At 40.1% G+C, this 19238-nt stretch overlaps 1 protein-coding gene across 11 annotated transcripts in view; it reads left to right on the top strand.

The window, feature by feature from the left end:
- Positions 1-19238, top strand: part of ADAM22 (ADAM metallopeptidase domain 22) — a 137797-nt gene that overhangs the window by 109133 nt on the left and 9426 nt on the right. The window contains exons 25-31 of one of the 11 annotated variants that reach the window (XM_055707467.1): positions 308-398; positions 1709-1726; positions 7647-7747; positions 8324-8390; positions 11521-11631; positions 12153-12227; positions 13711-13797. In XM_055707467.1, coding sequence (XP_055563442.1) covers positions 308-398; positions 1709-1726; positions 7647-7747; positions 8324-8390; positions 11521-11631; positions 12153-12227; positions 13711-13797 — 550 coding nt within the window. Of the gene's footprint in view, positions 1-307; positions 399-1708; positions 1727-4596; positions 4792-7646; positions 7748-8323; positions 8395-11520; positions 11632-12152; positions 12228-13710; positions 13798-19238 lie in introns of those variants that run through there. The other 10 variants (XM_055707457.1, XM_055707458.1, XM_055707459.1 and 7 more) reach the window with 10 other exon arrangements.

Here is a 19238-nt window from a genome sequence, read left to right on the forward strand (position 1 = left end):
ATTTGCTAGGCAAGTTGTAAGGATGTAAGCTACAGCAGTTTAGTATTGATAAAGTTATATTGGCATACCTGACACAACTTTCCCATGTAGCAAGTGTTCAATAAAGGGAAATGGACACAGAGGCCAGAGCTTGATTTACAAATGATCTTTTTATGTCCGTGCTATCTTTCAAAATTTTATTATTGGTTACAATTCATCAACCTAGTGCAAGTTGTCCAAGCAGGTTTTTGAAAGACAGTGCATTTACTGGTTTTGTGTATTTTTCTCCTAAAACCCTGTGTATTTTTCCCCTTTCTTGTGTTTCCAGGTGTTGTTAGCACAAATATAATAATAGGGGCTATTGCTGGCACCATTTTAGTGTTGGCTCTCGTTTTAGGAATAACTGGTTGGGGTTACAAGTAAGTAAATTGTGTTCTTCTTAATACAGTTTAAAAATATGTATATTTCATCTGATAGTTGATTATGTTATGAAAAGAACGATTCAAACATAATCTAAAAAATCCATATTGGATTATATCTATATAATGACATTTTTATAGTGTTAGCATTTTTCAAGCAATTCTTCCATGTGTGTGTGGTTTTGGAGAGCCTGATCTGGGTTTGAAATTTATTTCTAATTTAATTCTTTTTTTTTTTTGTAGACGATCAGATTGTGATTTTGCTGTATCTGACAAACGAAATACAAGAATAGTCTGATTCAGTTATAAATCTTTCCTAATGATGAAATAAATTTAGCAAGATCGGCCTTCAATCAGTCAGTAAAGCACTAAACAATAGGCTTCCTTAAACAGATGTTTATATTGTCAGCTTAACCTGAAATTAATTCAGGCACGTATTTCGGTAAGAGAGAAATCTGTAATTTGCAAGTAAGTTGCAAGTTCTCCCCTGATGCAGAACTGTCAGTGTTCTGCTCACTGAGAGCCAAAATGGATTATTTTAGCCTGACTGATCTTTTTCAGTTTTTCTCCTTTTGTGAATTTCCTCTAAAACCAGAGTGGTTTAGGGTTTTTTTGTATGTATTATAATAAGATTCAAGGTACTTTGTCACCTGTGTTTGGGTAAGTGGCTTTTGAAGTCCTCCTGCACAGATCCTTGGTATGCTTGGAGGGCAGGGCAGGTTCAGCTTCAGGCAATGCTGTAGCTGAGACAGGGTCCCAGCGGTTTGGCATAACAAACTGTCACATCCCCTGCTGGTTGTTAGACTGAGGTGGGCTGAGAGCAGCTCAGAAATACGTAAGGAAAGAAGCATTTGGAAAAAAGCATGAAGATTAGTATAGTAGAAAGATAGGTTATGCTGTCTTGGTATATCATCCTCAGCTTCTGGCAGCATCTGGCAATCTGGACTTCTGAGTACAACTCCGAAAATTAAGGGCTCATTTTGAGATCACATCTAGCCATTGGGATTAGTTCTTGGAGGTGGAGAGCAAGAGGGCACCTTTCACTGGCAGCTTCACAGTGAATAGATTTAAACTCATCATGAACTGCAGCTCCAACTCAGCATTGATTTTAGCCATCAACATGAATATATTTTCCTTGTTTATTCTGAATTACTGTTTGTTTATTTTAGAAGTGTTTTCTGTAGAAATATTTTGAGTAAAAATTTCATTCTGCCTACATTGCTTTTCTCTTTATTTTTTTTCTCTTACTGACCACGTATACCTGCATACTGATAAATCATTCTTTCTTTCTCTTCTCTTTGTATGGAAAGAAACTACAGAAGACAGAGGTATGTGATAAAAGTAATGGAATGTATCTTAGAAAGCTCTGAAAATAGCTTTTCTTCTCTCTTGCTCATTTACATGCTATAAAGAAAATACAGTGATGAGTTACCATATTGTAAAGAATATTTGCTTGAATATATGAAACTGGTATTCTATGAATACATTACTTGAAATATTGATTTCACTGGACTTGGTAGCAAAAATAATGTTTACTTCTGAGATAGACTATTTTATTTAGGAAAACAGGAGAATATTTCCAATAAGAGAGACTGAAAATCTGTTAGAGATGAAAGCGTTCTTGAGAGGCTGAGAATTGAATAATTAATATTAACATGATGTTCAGGAGCCTTTTGAGACAAATTCATTCCTGGAGCTTCTTTGCAGTTAAATTGCTGTGCGAATGAACAGCCTATTTTTTCCTGCCAGCCTGCTTGATTGATTTGTAGCTAAAGCATGATACCATCTTCAGCACAGGACTGAACTTTTATCATTTCAAGCTTGTGGCCAAAACCCAAACAGTTCCTAGTGACTTGGGTTTGGCGCCTGGAAGACCGCCTCCCTTTGATCAGTCATCTGCCAGGCAGATGAGTCTTCTGGGAAGGAGTTGGCTCCTTCTTCTCTGTCCCCCACACATTAGAGGGTTTCTCAAGTTCCCCTGTTTTCTACCTGTATCACTGCCTCCTGGTCCAAGCTGCTGCTTTGTTGCCGCTACCTGTTGTGCTTGTTCTCCATTTCCCCTGCCTGTGTAGCACTTTCTCTGCCAGGCTCAAAATACTTGCAAAAAGCAGAAAAGCGCTGCCGAGTGCTGGTTGTGTACTGCAAGGGTCAGGTAGGTGGCAGGAACAGTAATAGGAAACAACCAAAGGTATGGAGGTCAAGCCTTATGGAGAGGCTGATGGATAGGAAATGTCACCCAGCACAAGGAAGACAGAATTTCAGGGTTTGGTGCTGCTTAGCGGAGTGTGATGTATCTGTAATTGCAGACTAACATGGCCATCAAGTCACTCATTATACTGTGGATGTTGCAGTGTTGGCTGAGGACAGAGCAGCCAAAACCTTGAAATACAGAAAGAGACAGCCCCATGCATGTTCACGTTGGAGTATTAGAGAATCTAATTTTTTTAAATTCCCTCATCTCCAGAAATCAGTATACGGACAGAGAGCTGTGAGTAAGCAGTCAGTCTGCAGCTGTGTCTGTGGGCATGGGAAGAGTGGAAACCAGCATGAGCTGAAGCTTTTGAAAGTGACGGAGGGCTCCATCACTTTAAAGATGATGGAGATACTTCGTAACTAAATCTTCTTCATGCAGAAAATGAAGTTCTGTAGGCTTGACATCTAAATAGAATAATTTTGAATATTTACAAGGGGTGATCCATAAATGGAAAAATCAGACATCCACCAGAGTGTCTTTTTTTTTATTATTAATTGTTTATTATTACTCCTTAAATAAAGATGAAAACAAGCCATTGAGGTATTTCTGAGCATTACGTAAGGAATGATACTTGGTATTACTAAGAACTGAAATGAGTAAATGGAAATAAAAAGAGCCAATTAGCAAGGGTTCTGCCAGCTGGGATGGTGTGGCTATAAGGGCACAGCTACATGGGAGAACTTATTTCTGACAAAGTAGTGAGAGACAGTTTGCTGGAGGAACCCTGGGAAGCAGAGCTGCCCACAGTGAATCAACTCTGAATACACCCATGTACCAGCTGGGGAATGGGACAAGAACTGAGACTGGAGAAGTGTTAGATGAAATAGTGTGGAAGTACTGTGATAATGATTTATGTGCCGTATAATTATATATTTTAAATACTTTAGAGGCATTAGAAATTCAGATACAGCATGAAGAGAGGCCAGTTCAGGTCTGTAGTTGGACACAATCTGAATGTGAATCATGAATCAACCTTCTGATAAACGCACATCTTAATAGGAGCAGACTGAGGCAAAAAGGCCTTGGAAAGTGCAAGGCTGAATAGATAATTCAGTTTCTGGTATTATGATATAGTCAGCTCTCAAAGTAGCTACTTGTTCTAGGGAGGATTTTTCAACCTGGTAGAACTATAACTGGAATATTTGCATGACCGTTTTTCTGCTGGCAATGAATTCACTATCTGCAAAAAGTCACATAACTTGATTAGGACTTTCTAATGCATAGATAGTTTTATGCACCATAACCAAGCTTTTGGTACTGGAGGAGGATAAACTGCTGTCAGATAGGTGTGGCATTATTTTCTTGTGTCTTGCAGATTGAGTCTACTGTGGTAATCAGGAGTAGCTGAGAGCCTCTGACACTGGTGTTAGTTCCCTTGCACAAGAAAACAGTTAATAAACTGGAGGTTTTTCTCCTCCTCATGTGGTTTAAATAACTCAACAGGTTGCTGTTTATGAATTTTGTAATGATCACAACATTTAAATGAAAAGTACTTACCTCAGAAGGAAAAAAGCATTCACTTTTCCTGAACTCTTTTTTTGACGCAGGCATGCATTCAGCTCAGGCTGCAGTACTCGTACTGCACCTGGGGATGCTTTTAGCAACCAGTGTGATGAGGCATCTGAAATGTCTGAACTTGGTTATCCAGTGCCTCAAGAACCACAAACTATTCACTTTAAAAATTGTGATCAGCGTTTATCAGTGAAATGTTCCTTGTTCTCCCATACCAAAACCACATAATCCACTGTTCTGCACATATCAGAAGCATGTGGGAATCTCTCAGATGGTTGAATTATTTATTAATAGGCTTACTGTGTGTGGTTAACAGGTTTTCTCAAGGAACGCTATCCTTGCCACTTGCTTTTAAACTCACATTTGTGCATGTTTGTGTGTGTGCTGGTTCCTGTCATGTTTTCTGACTCTACAATGTTTATTATACTTTAGACAAATACCCCAGGGAGATTATGTAAAAAAGCCTGGAGAGGCCGACTCTTTTTATAGCGACATGCCTCCTGGAGTCAGCACAAACTCTGCATCTAGTTCTAAGAAGAGGTCTGCTTTTCTGTCGCATTTTCAGATTTCTACCTGTTCCATCACCCATTATTCCATTAGTCAGAACATTTCATTGTTTTGCAGCAGGTTTGATTCTTTCTTCTTTCTTTGTGGAATGTTTGAAATAACATCCTTTGTGCTTTGATTACTGATTTTTCTCACATGCACTGAGCTGCTAGTTATTACAATTAGACCAAAATAAATAAGTTTTTTATTGTAAACCAATTTTCAGTTAATCAGATTTTCATGATCTCCCTGCTTGAGAATTGTTTTCAAGTAGACTGTAATAGTAATTGCTGGCTCAAAAAAATAATTAGTAAAATACCCACAAATGTTTTTTTTAATCATGGTCATGTAATCAAAGAAAAGGAACACTGTCTTGCTTTAATAATAGTTATAAACATAAAATGTTCAATATAAATGTTATTTTTATATCTTTATTTGTCAGTGTCACTAATTCACTGAGTTGACCTAGACTTCTGGATAATAATTGTGCTGTCTCACATTAAAGATGATAGTGCTTGCATTTTATTCCACTTACTAGACTAGTATACTTAAAGGTCAGAAATTGTTATCTTAGAAAAGAATTCTACAAAGACTTTCTGTATTTTTGTGCTTGCCTTTAAGAGTAACCATTAGATTTTGCCCTTAATCAGATTTCACTAATTCTGTTGTTGTTCCAGTTACTTAAAAAAAACCATCAACATTTTACAATGGAAAATTCATTGAAAAGCATTGAGAGTCATTTGTAATTTCTAAGATCATTAGGTCATGATGCTCACCATCCCTTTGCGGTTAGAAGTCCTTTAATTGTGAAAATCTCCAGCTGTCAGTTTAAAACAATTTATGAGAAGCACTATGTTGTAGGAGGGATAGACAATCCTAAACTGCTTCATAAGAAGCTCAGTTCTTGTCTCACTGAGCAGTCTGTAACTGCGCAGCTGATGAAGCCATTCTCTTGGTTCTAGTTTCAAAGAAAGTAAAGAGAAATGTATGGAAAGGGTATATTTGCAGTAACATTTGCTATTTGGATATAGCAGCCTGATTCTATATGCAACTTCTTTCAGTCTGTTTGAATATGTTATTAGGAAAACTGTAGTAGTGATTAATTAATGATTTCTAATTTTTAAATTAAGCTTTTTAGATGTGTGAATGGAGAATTATTTTTTTTTCAGGGAGGAAGTGTTAATCTTAAATGGTGCATTATTTGTGTTGAAGAATCTTTTCTCATTTGGATAAAATTTTGAAAAAAGCATTGAGAAAGCAAGTTTCCATAGCTTTGTGTAAGCAGGTTGAAAAAACAGTTAAGAAAAAAAGTGTCTTTTTAAATGAATGTCGTTTAACGTGTTCGTTCTCCCATTCAGTATCTGTCTTCTCATATTTCATTTCTATCATGTGCGTCTATTTATTATTTGTTCTGAAAAGCTAATGGTTTCTAAGGTCTGTCTGTACTAGAGAGTTTTGTTGTTTCCCAGCACCAGTTCAGGTATGTTGTGCCACTGTCAAGTCTGGAAAAGTAAGTCTGACAAATATTCCATTAACATTGTGGTGGAGCTGACATAGTCCTTCCATTTGAATGCCCAGAGTGCTATTTCCTACCTTCCAAGCGGGTTTTGATTTGCTCAGTGTGCATACATGGATGGCATCTTTTGGGAGATGTTAGAGTGACTGGGCCATTAGCTGCCTGGGCTTCTCCATGCTGGAAAGCACTATGAAGTGTTAGTTGGTATTCGGAGGATGTTCAGGGATTAAGACATAACTTTTTGATAACTCTTGCTGTTACGAAATAGCAAACACCAAACCCAGTATATAGCAAGACAATCCTGAACCTGAAAATAGACCTTTAGGAGGAGAAAATGTTTTTTAAAAAAATAATCTGCCACTGGATCTGTTGGTTCTCAGCCCTTTCATGCTGTAATTAGGTTTGAATTAATGAAACCCTGGGCTTAGTTCACTGTGGCGGCGATTAGCCTGGCCTTCTAGAAGCTGAAGAACATCTCTCAGATGCCTGCCTTCCAAGGAAAGCAGAGACTGGAAAATGCAAGAGTATCCAGACTTGGAAACCACATAAATAGTTCCTTTGAGCAAAACTTTTTTGTAATAAATAAGCTATCTATTCTGACCAGTTTTCAACTTACTCTTGTTTTCCAGAAATAATTGTAGATCTCATGGCAAACAGCTGAGCAGCACCTCTGGTGCAATAGGAGGGAGCCAGTTGCAATGCCTGATGTGTTGGACATTGCCACACACATCTCTGGCTCTTAGAGGGACTACAAGAGGAAAGAAAAGCTTTAGTTTGCACCAAGCACCTGGCTATAAAGATTGTTTCTGGCTTTGGCTTTAGCATTAGAAGTATATATTGCGGTAACTGGCTGGCAAAGTACAATAGAAATTCAAAATCAGCAAAAATGAAGCAAAATTACACCTCCATTGGAGCTAACAGCTGTGAGTGGGAGAGTGTTCATCACAAACTCCTGGGCCCCTGAGACCGGTAGCAGTGGGGTGAGGGAAGCAGTCCAGGCTCCTGCAGCAGCAGCGGGAGGGAGTGGGCAGCCTGCAGGCAGGATGTGCTTGACTGTGAGATAAAAAAACCTTGAGAGGAGCACAGCTGGAAGAGCATCTTCCAGCTAAGAACTAGAGCAGACATGCAAATCCAAAGGAGATCTGGTGTGCACTGCTGTTTGTGCTTTCCACAGCAAACACGCAAGAAAGCAGTGCTGGAGCCTGGCTCTTGAACGTGGGCACACGGAACAGCTGCAGGGACAGCTGCGAAGCCTAACTGCAGGGTTTAACCAGAAATCCCGATCGCTCTGCTAGTGCAGACAGACCTTAGGCTGTGTTATGTCACCAGCCTTGGGAATGTGACTCTGTGAACTGCTGAGCTAACACTGATGTCAGACAATGCCCTTAACAATAACCGCATCTGAGCCCTCCTATTCTAGGTCAAATGGATTATCTCATTCCTGGAGTGAAAGGATCCCAGACACAAAACATATTTCAGACATTTGTGAAAATGGGAGGCCTAGGAGTAATTCTTGGCAAGGTAAGTGTGAACCTCCCTGCTGGCCACAGTGGAAACCAGCCTCTGGGCCATTGCCGCTCTGCTGAAAGTTTAGCTGATCTTAGGACAGCAGCATGACTCCTTAAAATTGTGCTAATTGTTATTAACCTGGAATTGGGATTTAGCAGCACCCTACCCAAATAACTTTTTTACACAATGCTTTGTCACAAAGAAACAACATTTAATTTCTCCCATTCCTCTAGCGTGAGCTAACGTGAAAAAGAGGAAAAAGTCTATTCACTCTTGCCAGCTTTTGTGATACTATCAGGCAGTGTTTAGTGGTTTTTGAAGTGTAGTGATTTTCTCAAATGAAAGCGGAGATTAAGGAGTTTTTTGCTCTTCACAGTTGCGGCGAAAAGTAGAGAAGGGTCACCTAAGTGACAGGTTTAGCTGGTCTGAGGTAAATCAAGAGGGACTGACCTGTGAATTTTAAATGGTTAAAGCTAATGAGGCAACGACATTTTTGCTGGAGATGCAAAAAGAATGTAGAGTTTGGCATGAGATGCAGGTGAGTTTCAAATTGTTTTACCATCTTCTTTATCCTTTGATTTCTTTCAGGTAATATAGGAGGAAACAGAAAGAAAGTCAGAGGCAAAAGGTTTAGGCCACGGTCTAATTCAACTGAGTAAGTCTGAACTTATAAAAGCAAAGCCAAAAATTACAGTTTTCATATTTGTGTTTTCTAGATGGAGATTAAGAGTACTGAAAAATAGATAGCTGCATTTTTGCTCTGTGGCCCATTCTGATTGCTGACTGATATCTGATAAATGGTTTGGCTAATGTATTTCAACCTCTTTTTATGTATTCTTTAAAAATTAACTATCAATTTTCTTTTTTATGTAGGCTTCCTCACAGTCGTTCCCATAGCAATTCCCCATGATGATGGCAGCCTGCACCATCACTGCAGGCTTTTGTCTACAGTAAACTGCCATTGCTGAGTGTATCCTGGTTCAATACTGAATTTCTGATAACCTGTTTTCTACCCTTGTCTTCACCTTGGGTTGGGCCATTGCAGAGTTAGAGATTTGTATCCCTGCATCCTTTCCTGGAGGTTTTAGGAGACTTATCTGTCTGCTTTGAGAGTACCCTCAAGTTTATTGATGTAAGCCTGAAACAGCCAGTCTTGAGTAAGCCCTGCAATAAATGGGTAATGAGAGCCCTTACCAAGTGACTGATCCTCACACCTTTCCAGTATGGCTTAGAGTTTTTTCCTTACTGATTTATTGGCTACATATACTAAAGAGCCCCTGCCTGCAATGTTCCCTGTAGGGAGAGAGCCTTTTTTATGTACTTAAACCTGCTGGTTCAGGCTCCCTTTGTGAATGAGTGGTGAATGGCTGGAAATACCATCTCTTGGCTTGTCTAGCACTGGCCTGCTCTTACAGCACTTACGCCACACGGGAATGGCCCCTTCTTTGACCATGGTGGCGATGACAGTGCCCATTCCCTGTATCATTAGTACTAACTTTGCACCTCTATGGGCAAATGGGCTTGATACCAACCCTGCTGGAAACTAATAATGCTAACTACTCTCTGGGCCCTGCTTTCTTTGGGGTGGGGATTTTGAGTTTGTTCTGAAACTTTTCTTCCACCTGCAGTGCACTGTCTTGAGGTGAGTAGACTCAGAGAAGTTTATAGAGAAGACCCTCTGTTACAAGTTACAGAAATAATAGTTTGATACATTGCAGTTATAACATTGCATGGTCAAAATGGCCACATGGAACCAGAAATTTTAGCCCTAGATTCCTTGGAGCAGTTTATCTGTCAAGTGCCCCTGTGCTCTTGGTCTTTGTGCTGATAAACTCTTTACTGAAACCTTATTTTGCTCATTTTCTTTTCTCCTTGCTTGAGACAGTTTGATAAAAGCAAAATTGGTCTGACCAAAGTGCCAAGAATACAAATGAGGTTGCACATTCTTCTTTAGAAATTTGTCCTGTGCTTTCCTTCATTTTCCAGTTGTATTTCTTAAAATTGGTTTAAAACAATATTTTAAATTAATGATACCATTATTCTTTCGTTCAGCAGAGGTGTACATTGGGGCTGAATTGGTGCACAAAGGATAAAACCAGATCAGCTCTTTTTAGCCTAGAGTGAATGTAACTGCATGGGAAGAGTATTGTTTTCAGTAAAAGCAAAAAACCTCAATGGGCATATTTTTCCTCTGTGCTGCTCAGCTGTTGTATTATACATTTGCTCTGAAAACTTCAGAGCACTAAATGAATGGGTAGACAGAGAGTGTGTGAGTTAGAAATCCTTTCCCCTGTAATTTTTGTTTGTTTGTTATAAAGGTGTCCTATAATTTTCACCTAATTCTCTGCTTTCCTTCTTGCTGTTTGTTACAGTCTCTCAACCCAACAGCAGCCCTGGTGCTAGAGGGAGGAGGTTTGTACTTCCCAGGGGCTGTGCAGCAGTTTGTTAGGAATGGTGCACAGTGTGTGTTCGTGGGAGAGGCCTGCCAGGCAGGAAAATGCTCTTTTCTCCTGATGGGTTCTGTCCTGGGCTGCACAGGACTGCATGGCTTGCCTGAGTCTCTTTGGCAAGCCTGTTGCCCCTTGGAGAGAGAGTTCCCACTGAATTTTCCATGTGCAGTGTCGGTTTTGTGGGAACGGAGAGAACTGGCGAGAATGCACAGTGGCTGTGGTTAGAGAGAAAACTTCATTTCTGAGCAGAGAAAATTGAGAATAATCTAATCCTGGCCAGCATTTACTCATTTAGGAAAACAAAAAGCAATGTCAGCTGCTTTGAGGATGCCTCAGAATACATGAAAGCTCTCCCCAAATTTACCTGCTTACCTTCTTTGGGAAATACTGAAGAATATTGAATTGTGTTCTGAAGTGGTGGGTGGCATTTGGAAAGTCCACCTGTGTGCCCCCTGGGAGTCCAATGAAAAGTACTTGTTGAGATGGAAGGAAAGGGGTAACACTGTTGGTCTCCTGTTAGTAATAGAGAAAGTGTAGTTAACCACTAGAAAATCAGGTTCATTTGTGGCATACCTTGTGCAGAATTCAATTTGTTTATTTTTTTTAAGCAGGTGCACACTAGTACAGTTGCCTACAAAAGTATTAGACGTGCATGAGTCTGCAGTAACTTCATACATTATGCACAAGGGTTTTTTCTTTGCATACAGCCAAGCGCCAGGTAAAGATTCATGCCATTAATCATTTAAGAAAAATTTCTTAAGAGCTAAGCAAGGTTTGAGCTCTGCTGCCCTCAGAAGCAACGCTGACAGGAGGGTTGCAAGCACATCAGACAGTTCCTGAAAAATGTTCTGCTCACACCTTTTTTCGACCCCTTGTATCTAACAGATACATGAACAAGGCTTCTGCTAAGTGTATAGCTCTATGGAGACTGCTAAAGCTCATTTGAGATGTTTTAATTGTTTCTAGATGTTTTAAAATAAAACGTGTTCTTTACTAAAGGCAGATGGTTCAGTTCACGCAGAAGGAATGGCAACAGGCCAAATGTTTCTGCAGCTTTTTCAGAAACAGGGTTGATGAAATGGCCTGATGATAACAATTTTTCTACTGAAATCAGGGTTATCCAGGAATGATAATAAGAGTTTTCTGAATAAGCTGGCAGTTTAATTGGGAAGCTTGTGTTAAAACGGGTCCCAGGGAACATACGTTATGCCAAATAGTGATTCTGACCTTTGTTAATTTGCACTGCTTTTCCTGTAAGCGTTTGTCTTCCTCGTTGTTGTAACTGATACAAACATCTTTGGTTTAGACTTTCTGTTATATATTGTCTTTTTGCAGCAGGGTAACTCATGCATCTGAGCCTGGGCTTTCTCTCGCCCACCAAATCCCGGCCCAAGGCATAAGCCCAGGGGGTTCTGACCACCCCCAAACAGGGAGTCGGGATCACAGGTCAGTCTCACCTGCCCCTGCATTCTGGGCTGCCATTTTATCCCGTAAAAAGTCCCTTCCCTCAGTATACAATAGTTTCACTGCGGCAAAGCACCGTGACTGCTTGGAGGTGCTCCTGCTGATGCAGCGCTAGCTAACCTTCCTCCTCGCCAGCCTGAGGAGTACGAGTACTCTTGAGCCCAGGTCTTTTGCCTTGTTGCATGTTGCGCTACAAGCCAAATCGAGCTGTTGGTCTAGCTGTAGGCTTACCTGTAAAGGCCACTTGTGTTTTAAAGTGGAATTTCTCACTCTGAGAAAATGCGGATTCTGCCACGGCTAAAGAACACGTGGCCAGGAAGATCAGCCTGAGAGCTTTCTAATGGTATCGCGTAGTGATCTGCAGTAACTCAAGTTTAACCTTTCTGTAACAGATGAATTGAGGTGGTGAACGACGGTCTGTAATACAACCAGGAAACCCTGCAACACGGTTGTGCAACAACTGCATGCTTTGGTACCACATTACACTTCGTTTTGTAATACAGGAAGCCAGATTGGGAGTGTTTCATGGTTACCAAAAGACTGTTTCAAATGAAAAAAAGCAAGTCAAAAGTACTGCAGCAAGTACAAGAAACTGTGTAGTTGCACCTTTAATTAAAGCTAAAGCAGAAGTTTATTAGTTCCTGGTGATGCTGGCGTCAGCCTGTTGCTTCACTTTGGTTCATCTGTTGCTGTGCTACCACTTTTGACCATTTCTTTCTCTAAGAGCCCCAGCTGGAAAGCATAAAGCACTCCTGATTCCTGATAAATAAGCAAGCTGAGGAAGCTACTTAGAAGCACTTGTGGCTGAGGGCGAGTACTTTCTGAGAGCTGTGGCTGTGCTTGTGCGGGGCGGGGAGGAGAAGTTCCAGAGCAAAAAAGGAGCAAAAGAAGTTGAAAAAGTGCTGCCGCTTTTGTCGTCAACGTGGTTTGAAATATGGTGGGGGTTGAACAACACGATCTAGCCCAAAGTTTACTCATCCAAGCAATCCCTTGTGAGGCCTGTTCCCATGTGTGAGGTCATTGGTGTCACTCTTATAAATAAGGGTGGCAAGAACTGGCCTAGAAATATTGAAAATAATGTAAAGAGGAATTTTCTTTCCCTTTTTCTTTGGTTACAATTTGTTTCCTATTTCAGAGTGCGCTACTCTCTATTATATAAAGGTGGTGATCACAAATAATCATTAAACTGTTGCCGTTCTTATACAAGAACAGACTTTAAATTGAAGCAGGCAGACTCCTGTTTCTGCATTGCCCTTTTTTTCTTGACATGACAGAGCCAAAGGAATTTGCTTGTTACTGGGGGCTAAGGGAAACAAGTTACAAAAAATTATCTTCTTCCCTGGTAATATTACTGCCAGATAATTAAACACTCTCTTTATTTCATAGTTTCCATGTAACTAATATGAGTATGTAGCTCAGACTTTTTCTAGAAAGTGTGGTTTTGGTATCAAGATTACTTCTGTAAAATGTGAGGTAGCTTTGCAGCCCACCTCCAGTAAATCTTCACGTGGTCCTACAGAATAAATGATCATTGAAAAATCAGAGGGTTATTTGCACCCAAGTGTAAAAATTACTACTGTAGTGGCAAATGATTTGAGCCTTTTAACACACCAAGGCTGAAATTCACTCCTGTAGAAAGGGCTAAGCCCAAGTTTCTGTGCTCATTTAGCTTATGTCTTGCTATATATTCTAGATGGAAGCAAACAGCAGGATTGGAGCACAAATGCCCCTTCATCCTTATTCTGAGATCATGAGAGGAGTTCAAACCATGAGCTTAATGCTGGCCCTCTGCACAGGAGTGAATTTTACCCTTAAGATGTTAAATGAATGATGTATCCCAAGGAGTTTCCAGATTAAAACATATGAGTTTTGTTATAGGTCAGATTTTCTCATGCAGTTGTACACATTGCCTAGTCCTCACCCAACATCCGTATTGATTTATTTGCCATATTCACTTGCATTTTGGGGATGAAGACATCCTTGCTAAGCTTGTGCTGTGTGTTCTCAGATTTTCTATTCTTGTTCTTCTGCTTTCTCTGTTCCCTCCATTGCTTTCTGCAGGTATTTAAACCCATGGTTCAAAAGAGAATGTAATGTAGCTAAGTGGGTAGAAGATGTGAATAAAAACACTGAAGGACCATACTTTAGGTATTTTGTAAATTAATTCTATATAATTTTTAAGAGCTGTTCCAGCATATACAAATATCTTGGGACTCCTACCTTGTATAAATCAATACAAGTTACTGTAGGTGCAAAGGGCCCCTCTTTTTTTGCTGCATTTTGATGTCTGTTTTTGGCTTCATGTGCAATTTACAATTCTTTTCCTGAATGTTTTAATGAAGCCATTGAAAAGGATGTGTGTAGTGCATGCGTTCCCACCATCATCTATAGCTTGTAGTAGCTTTCTCATCATTTTATGCCAAGTAGTGTTTTATGGGCATGAGACATATTTATCACTAATAAAATAGTATTAACTTAAATAGAATGTAATTTACTGAGGCAAGTGGTTTCATAACACATTGACTCTACCCACTGTCTTATATAGTGCATACTAAAATTTAAATGAAAAAAGAATAAAAAGTAGTGGTATTTTACGCTCAGCCTACAATGAAATAATTCATATATTGTAATTGGAAAATTAAATGTATGAGAATATACCCTGTGCTCTATTTATCAAACCACTAACGAATCTGTTACAAGTGAGTGTAGGGTTCAACCAAAAATATTACTTGTTTTTGAAAGGGGAAAGCGTGTATTATTTGATACGTTCCAAATTAAAGAGAAGAAGCATGCATGAAGCTGGCCTCTCTGTTCTACATGAAGCAGGAAACTGAGAATATTTTAGTAGATTCCTAGAAGACACAATCCCACAGCTGAGACTGTTGCATCTTTGCTGAAAAAATCAGCTAGCAAGCCATGAAGCTTTAAGTTGACATATCAAAAATGAAGCTGAAACAAGAATTGTAGAAACACAAAGAAAAAGAATACAAAGCAAAATTTTTTATCCAAAAGAGTGAAGGATGGTACGAACAAGTAAATAGAATCTTAGCAGTAATTTTGCTACACAAGTAGACCCAATAATAGTGCAAATTGCAGAAACATATACTAAATATGTCCAGTGTGCATTTGGGGAAAAAAAAAAAAGTGATGGAGTTGTATCACAAGATGCTAATGAAACACTTCTATTCCAGTAGTGACACTGGTAGATATTAAATAGCAGGGTGGGACTTCAGTAATTTTTAGAACTAAAAATGTCCCAAAGTCTTACAAGAGCATAAAATTGTCACTTTTTAAAACCATTTATGTTTGCTGTCAAGAGCTCTTAAATCACAAAGCTGCAGACGTGAATCACAAAGGCTTTTCAGTGAACAAATAGGGCAAATGAGGTAAATTTACGCCTGCCAGTCCTGATGTCTGTCCTGAACAAGGAGTGAAAATCCCTTACAGAAGAAGCCATTGCTTACAGGAGGTTGTTGTGATTGTGCCCGCCAGCATCAGCCAGGTCTCTGTGCTGGTGCTTGGACATTCAGGCAGGGTGTATTGTGAGTCCAGTAGTTCTACCACGGCTGGTTTTAGTATTGGGATACAGGGTCCAGTTCTGGTGTCTGCAGTTCAACAAGCATGCTCAAGAACTGGGGAGACAGAAGCCATGAGAAGCATTAGAAGGGACTGCAGGGCCTCAAGCTGTTCAGTTTCATGGAACAGCTAAATGCTTACCTGATCGTGAAATCCACATAGCTGCATATGGAGCAAAATCTTTGTGGGATGTCCTTTAGACTAGCAGACCAAGACTGATAATGACCCGAAGTCACTGGAAGGTGAAATTAGTCAAACCAACACTAGAAAATGAGGTGTGTTTTTATTAGCAAACCTTTTCCTAAAAATACCTTCTTGACCTTTACTGTTCAGGCAAGGCCATCAGTCACCCACCATAACCTAACCCCACAGCTGTCTTTCAGGGTGTTTATATCAGAAGCTTTGTGGTTGTAATAAACAAAGACATTGCTGGAATATGAAGATAGCACTAGTTTAAAATATGTTACTTTAAATGGTTTAGTTAAACAGGTTTTAATTCCTGTGTGGATACTCTTAATTTGGTTTTCATCTTTTAATATCATATATCTTAATTTAGTAACTAGATTAAATTGATAGGAGCATACCCTGCCCCTGAGAGTTTTTGACTGTTGCACTGAATGAGTCACATTTCTAATTGTGGTTGATATAAACCAAGAATTTTTTGCATGTAGATGAGGATTAAGCTGACCCATTTGAAGTTTAAGGGCTCTGCTGTATCAGCAGAGATGAAACATAAATTAAAAATTTTACACCATAGAAACTTACTAATCACTGCCTGCAGCAGTAGCTTTAGAAATGAGAGAGAAACTAGAATAAATTTAGAAACCTGTATTTCCTAATTAATTGAGGTAACCATGGGGAAGTATTCTGCAGCCATATTATGGAAGGCAAAGGATCAGATCTTCTGGGATAAATTGCCATGGGCATATGAGAGGTTGAACTGAACAGTTTCTCTCCAAAACTCAGGTGCAATTTTGATTAATCTGTCATGGACAAAAAAAACCATTGTTCCTAAGAACAGTGTGTCTGAACATCATATGGCTGGGTTTTGAAACTGTGAAGTAATTCACTAACAAAACAAAACAAATCTTGTTTCATAAATCAGAAGGTGGGGCTGAAGTCAGGCTGTCCAGCTGAGACTACATTTTAGGAATCATAGCCCAGGATAAAACATTTACACCATATAATTAGCTGAGTGGTATTTTTGTCGCTAATCATCTTTGATTTTTCTTTTAAAGATGTCCTGAAAGTAACAGTGCTGTTTTGCTTGTCTCCCTATAGTTTTAGGCGTAATGTTTCGATGACTGGTGCTCTTGCAGGTAGAGTTGAAGTAGAATCAAGAAAAAAGGCAAAAACACTCCCTGCAATTCCTAGGAACATTGCAGATTTTCAGAAAATAGAGATATTAGTTGTCACAGAGGCTTCCTCCATCAGCTTAAAAAATCCTGTATAAATGAAAATTTTTCTCTCTGACACCTGCTGTCCTAGTTATTTAATTTTCTTTCTAGTCTGCAGGTCTGATGGGTATTGCTATATAATTACTTTTCATTAATGGTAATAATAATAGCTGCTGTCTCTGGTGCCAGAAACCTCCCAGCTGTGGGCTTCCCTTCTGTAAGAAAATAAGATCTTTACAGAAAAATCTCATTTTCTTGCTCAAAGTCTAGGCTAGATTTTAATTTTACGTGCCAGGCCACAGCTGTGTAACCCCAGCAATAAACCCAGGCAAGAAGTCTTCTCCTGATACTGACTTTGCTGCAAGAGCCGCTGTTTTACCAGTTTGATACTCTCACTTATTTTTGTTACTACCAATTACAGTGGCTACTGCACAGACTGACCTTATGAAATAAGGTTAAAGACTACTTGAAATCCTCACTGAATCTTGAAAGACTCAGGAACCATGATGGTATGGGAAAATAAACTGTCAGAATCCCAGAATGTGGCATTTCTGTAGTTAATTCTAGACAAAAAAAGCCTAGAAGGCACCTTCTGAACCACTGAGCTACCTATATTTGATTTGATGCAAATATTTACAGCAACTTACATTCTGTAGGAGTTGCTTAAGTATAAAAATAGTTTACAAAGAAAACAGGTTTTTTAGACAGAGATCCAGGACACATACCCAGAAGGAAGAAATGGCCATCGCATACCAGAAGGGCACTGAGAAGGGACATGGAAGGGAGGAGACAACAGGCTATCATTTCACTCCTATTTTTAATGTGCTTTGGTGTTTTTGCTGTCTTCTTCCTTGATCTCTTCTCAGCTCCTCCTTAGCTGATCATTAGCCAGAGTTGATTCATCTGCTCTGCCAGGTCTGTTGCCTTCCTCCGTGAGCATCCAGCTGAGGCCAGGGCTGTGATGAGCCATTAGCTCCCTGCTCTTGCTAAGGCAGCTCTAGACTGGGTTTGGGGGGGGGGGAAAAAAAGTTTTCCCCATTAGAACCGAAGCAAAATATTGGCCTTGTTGGCAGATAATGGAAAAAAGCCTGTTGGCATCAGTAGGATCAGGATTTCATTTCAAGAATTAGAGAGAATGGTTCATTAAAGTGTGTGAATGCTGCTCCTGAGGCACGGCTGTGCAGTGCTTCTGGTGGATAGCTTGAGCCACAGCCTTTGCCTCTTCTGCAGCCCCCCACGTGCTGCAGCCTCTCCTCTGCTGCTGCACTTTCAGCGGAAACCTGTGCACACCTGTGGTTTTTAAAAGGAACTGTATTTAAAAGGTTAAAATGTTAAAAGTGTTTTTAGAAGATCCCAACTACCTAACGTGGGATAATTTAGGCTGATGATGTCCTGCAAAGAGCTGAACCTGTGGCAGTAAAGGTCAGGCTAGGCTGATAGTATCAACATTTGGGCTTGAAATGCTTTCACCAGGTTGAACGTTAGTTGGATTTCATTGAATTATTTTCAGTCTGCAAAACAGAATCAGGCACAGCTTATGAACAGTTCAGTCTGTCAGGGCCACCTGCCTGGAGTTCGGCTAAAATAACACTTGGAGTCGCAAGACATTTAGTTGTGTGACCAGGTGACGCATTTCACACCATCTCTTGTGGGCCAGCACTCTCCCCATTTAGGTGACAAGAAGGGAGAGTGGGCAGGTGCCTGGCTGCAGGGGAGTGCATGCAGATGTCCTCCTGCTGCCACAGTGTTCTCTTGTGAATCACAGCATGGTCTCCCCACACTCTTAGTTTCAGCTTCCAGGACAGAAAGATGGAGACAAAGTGGCCACATCTTGCTTTCTGGTCAGAAATTAAAATTCTTGCAGTGCATTGAGGTGCATGGCTTCATTTGGGGATGGCAGTAAAACCGCCGAATCTGTTGTGTGTACAGGGCAGAACGTGGTCCTAGTTTCTTGTATAAATTGCAGCTGGAAGTGACATTTGGCATGAAAGGTAATGGATTTGGTAGCAGGAGAACTAACACCCCAGTGAAAGCTAAGTGGATCCCACCCTTGACCAAAACTGCAAAGTTCTGCCTACCTTTAATCCCAGCATTACCTGCAAGTGTCCCTGAATGCTGTCTTTTTTCCATCCTGTAAATGAGAAAGGTCATGCCTGGCTCTTTCTCATTTAAAGTATATGGAAATCTGGGATACACAGCACATACACAGTTGCAGGGCGTAACTTGAAAGCTGATCAAAACCACCTCAAACAACTATGCTTGTCACACAAGGCACATTGTAAGATCTGTGAGCGTACACTTAGTAGTGGTATGTTTTCACAGTCTCAGTAGATGGCACTAAAGATGACAAAACCCAGCATGCAATTGTGTAGCAGACATCAGTGGCAAGGCCCTGTGAGGGGAGGGCAAGGTCATTTCTCTAAGTGTGCAACTGCATTCTCAGTGTATTTGGCTGTACCTTTGCACGGGTCGGTCAGAAGCAATGGGCACATCAGGTAGGTGTGCAAACCGCAGCTGAGCAGGCAGCACAAAGGGGGGGTTGAGAAGAAGGACGTGGAGGCAGCTACACTGGAGGTATGGGCTTCAAAATCTTTTGAAAAGGCAGCATTGTGTTTG

The sequence above is a fragment of the Falco cherrug genome, chromosome 4 (genome assembly GCF_023634085.1).
Source record: "Falco cherrug isolate bFalChe1 chromosome 4, bFalChe1.pri, whole genome shotgun sequence".
Classification (NCBI taxonomy): Eukaryota; Metazoa; Chordata; class Aves; order Falconiformes; family Falconidae; genus Falco; species Falco cherrug.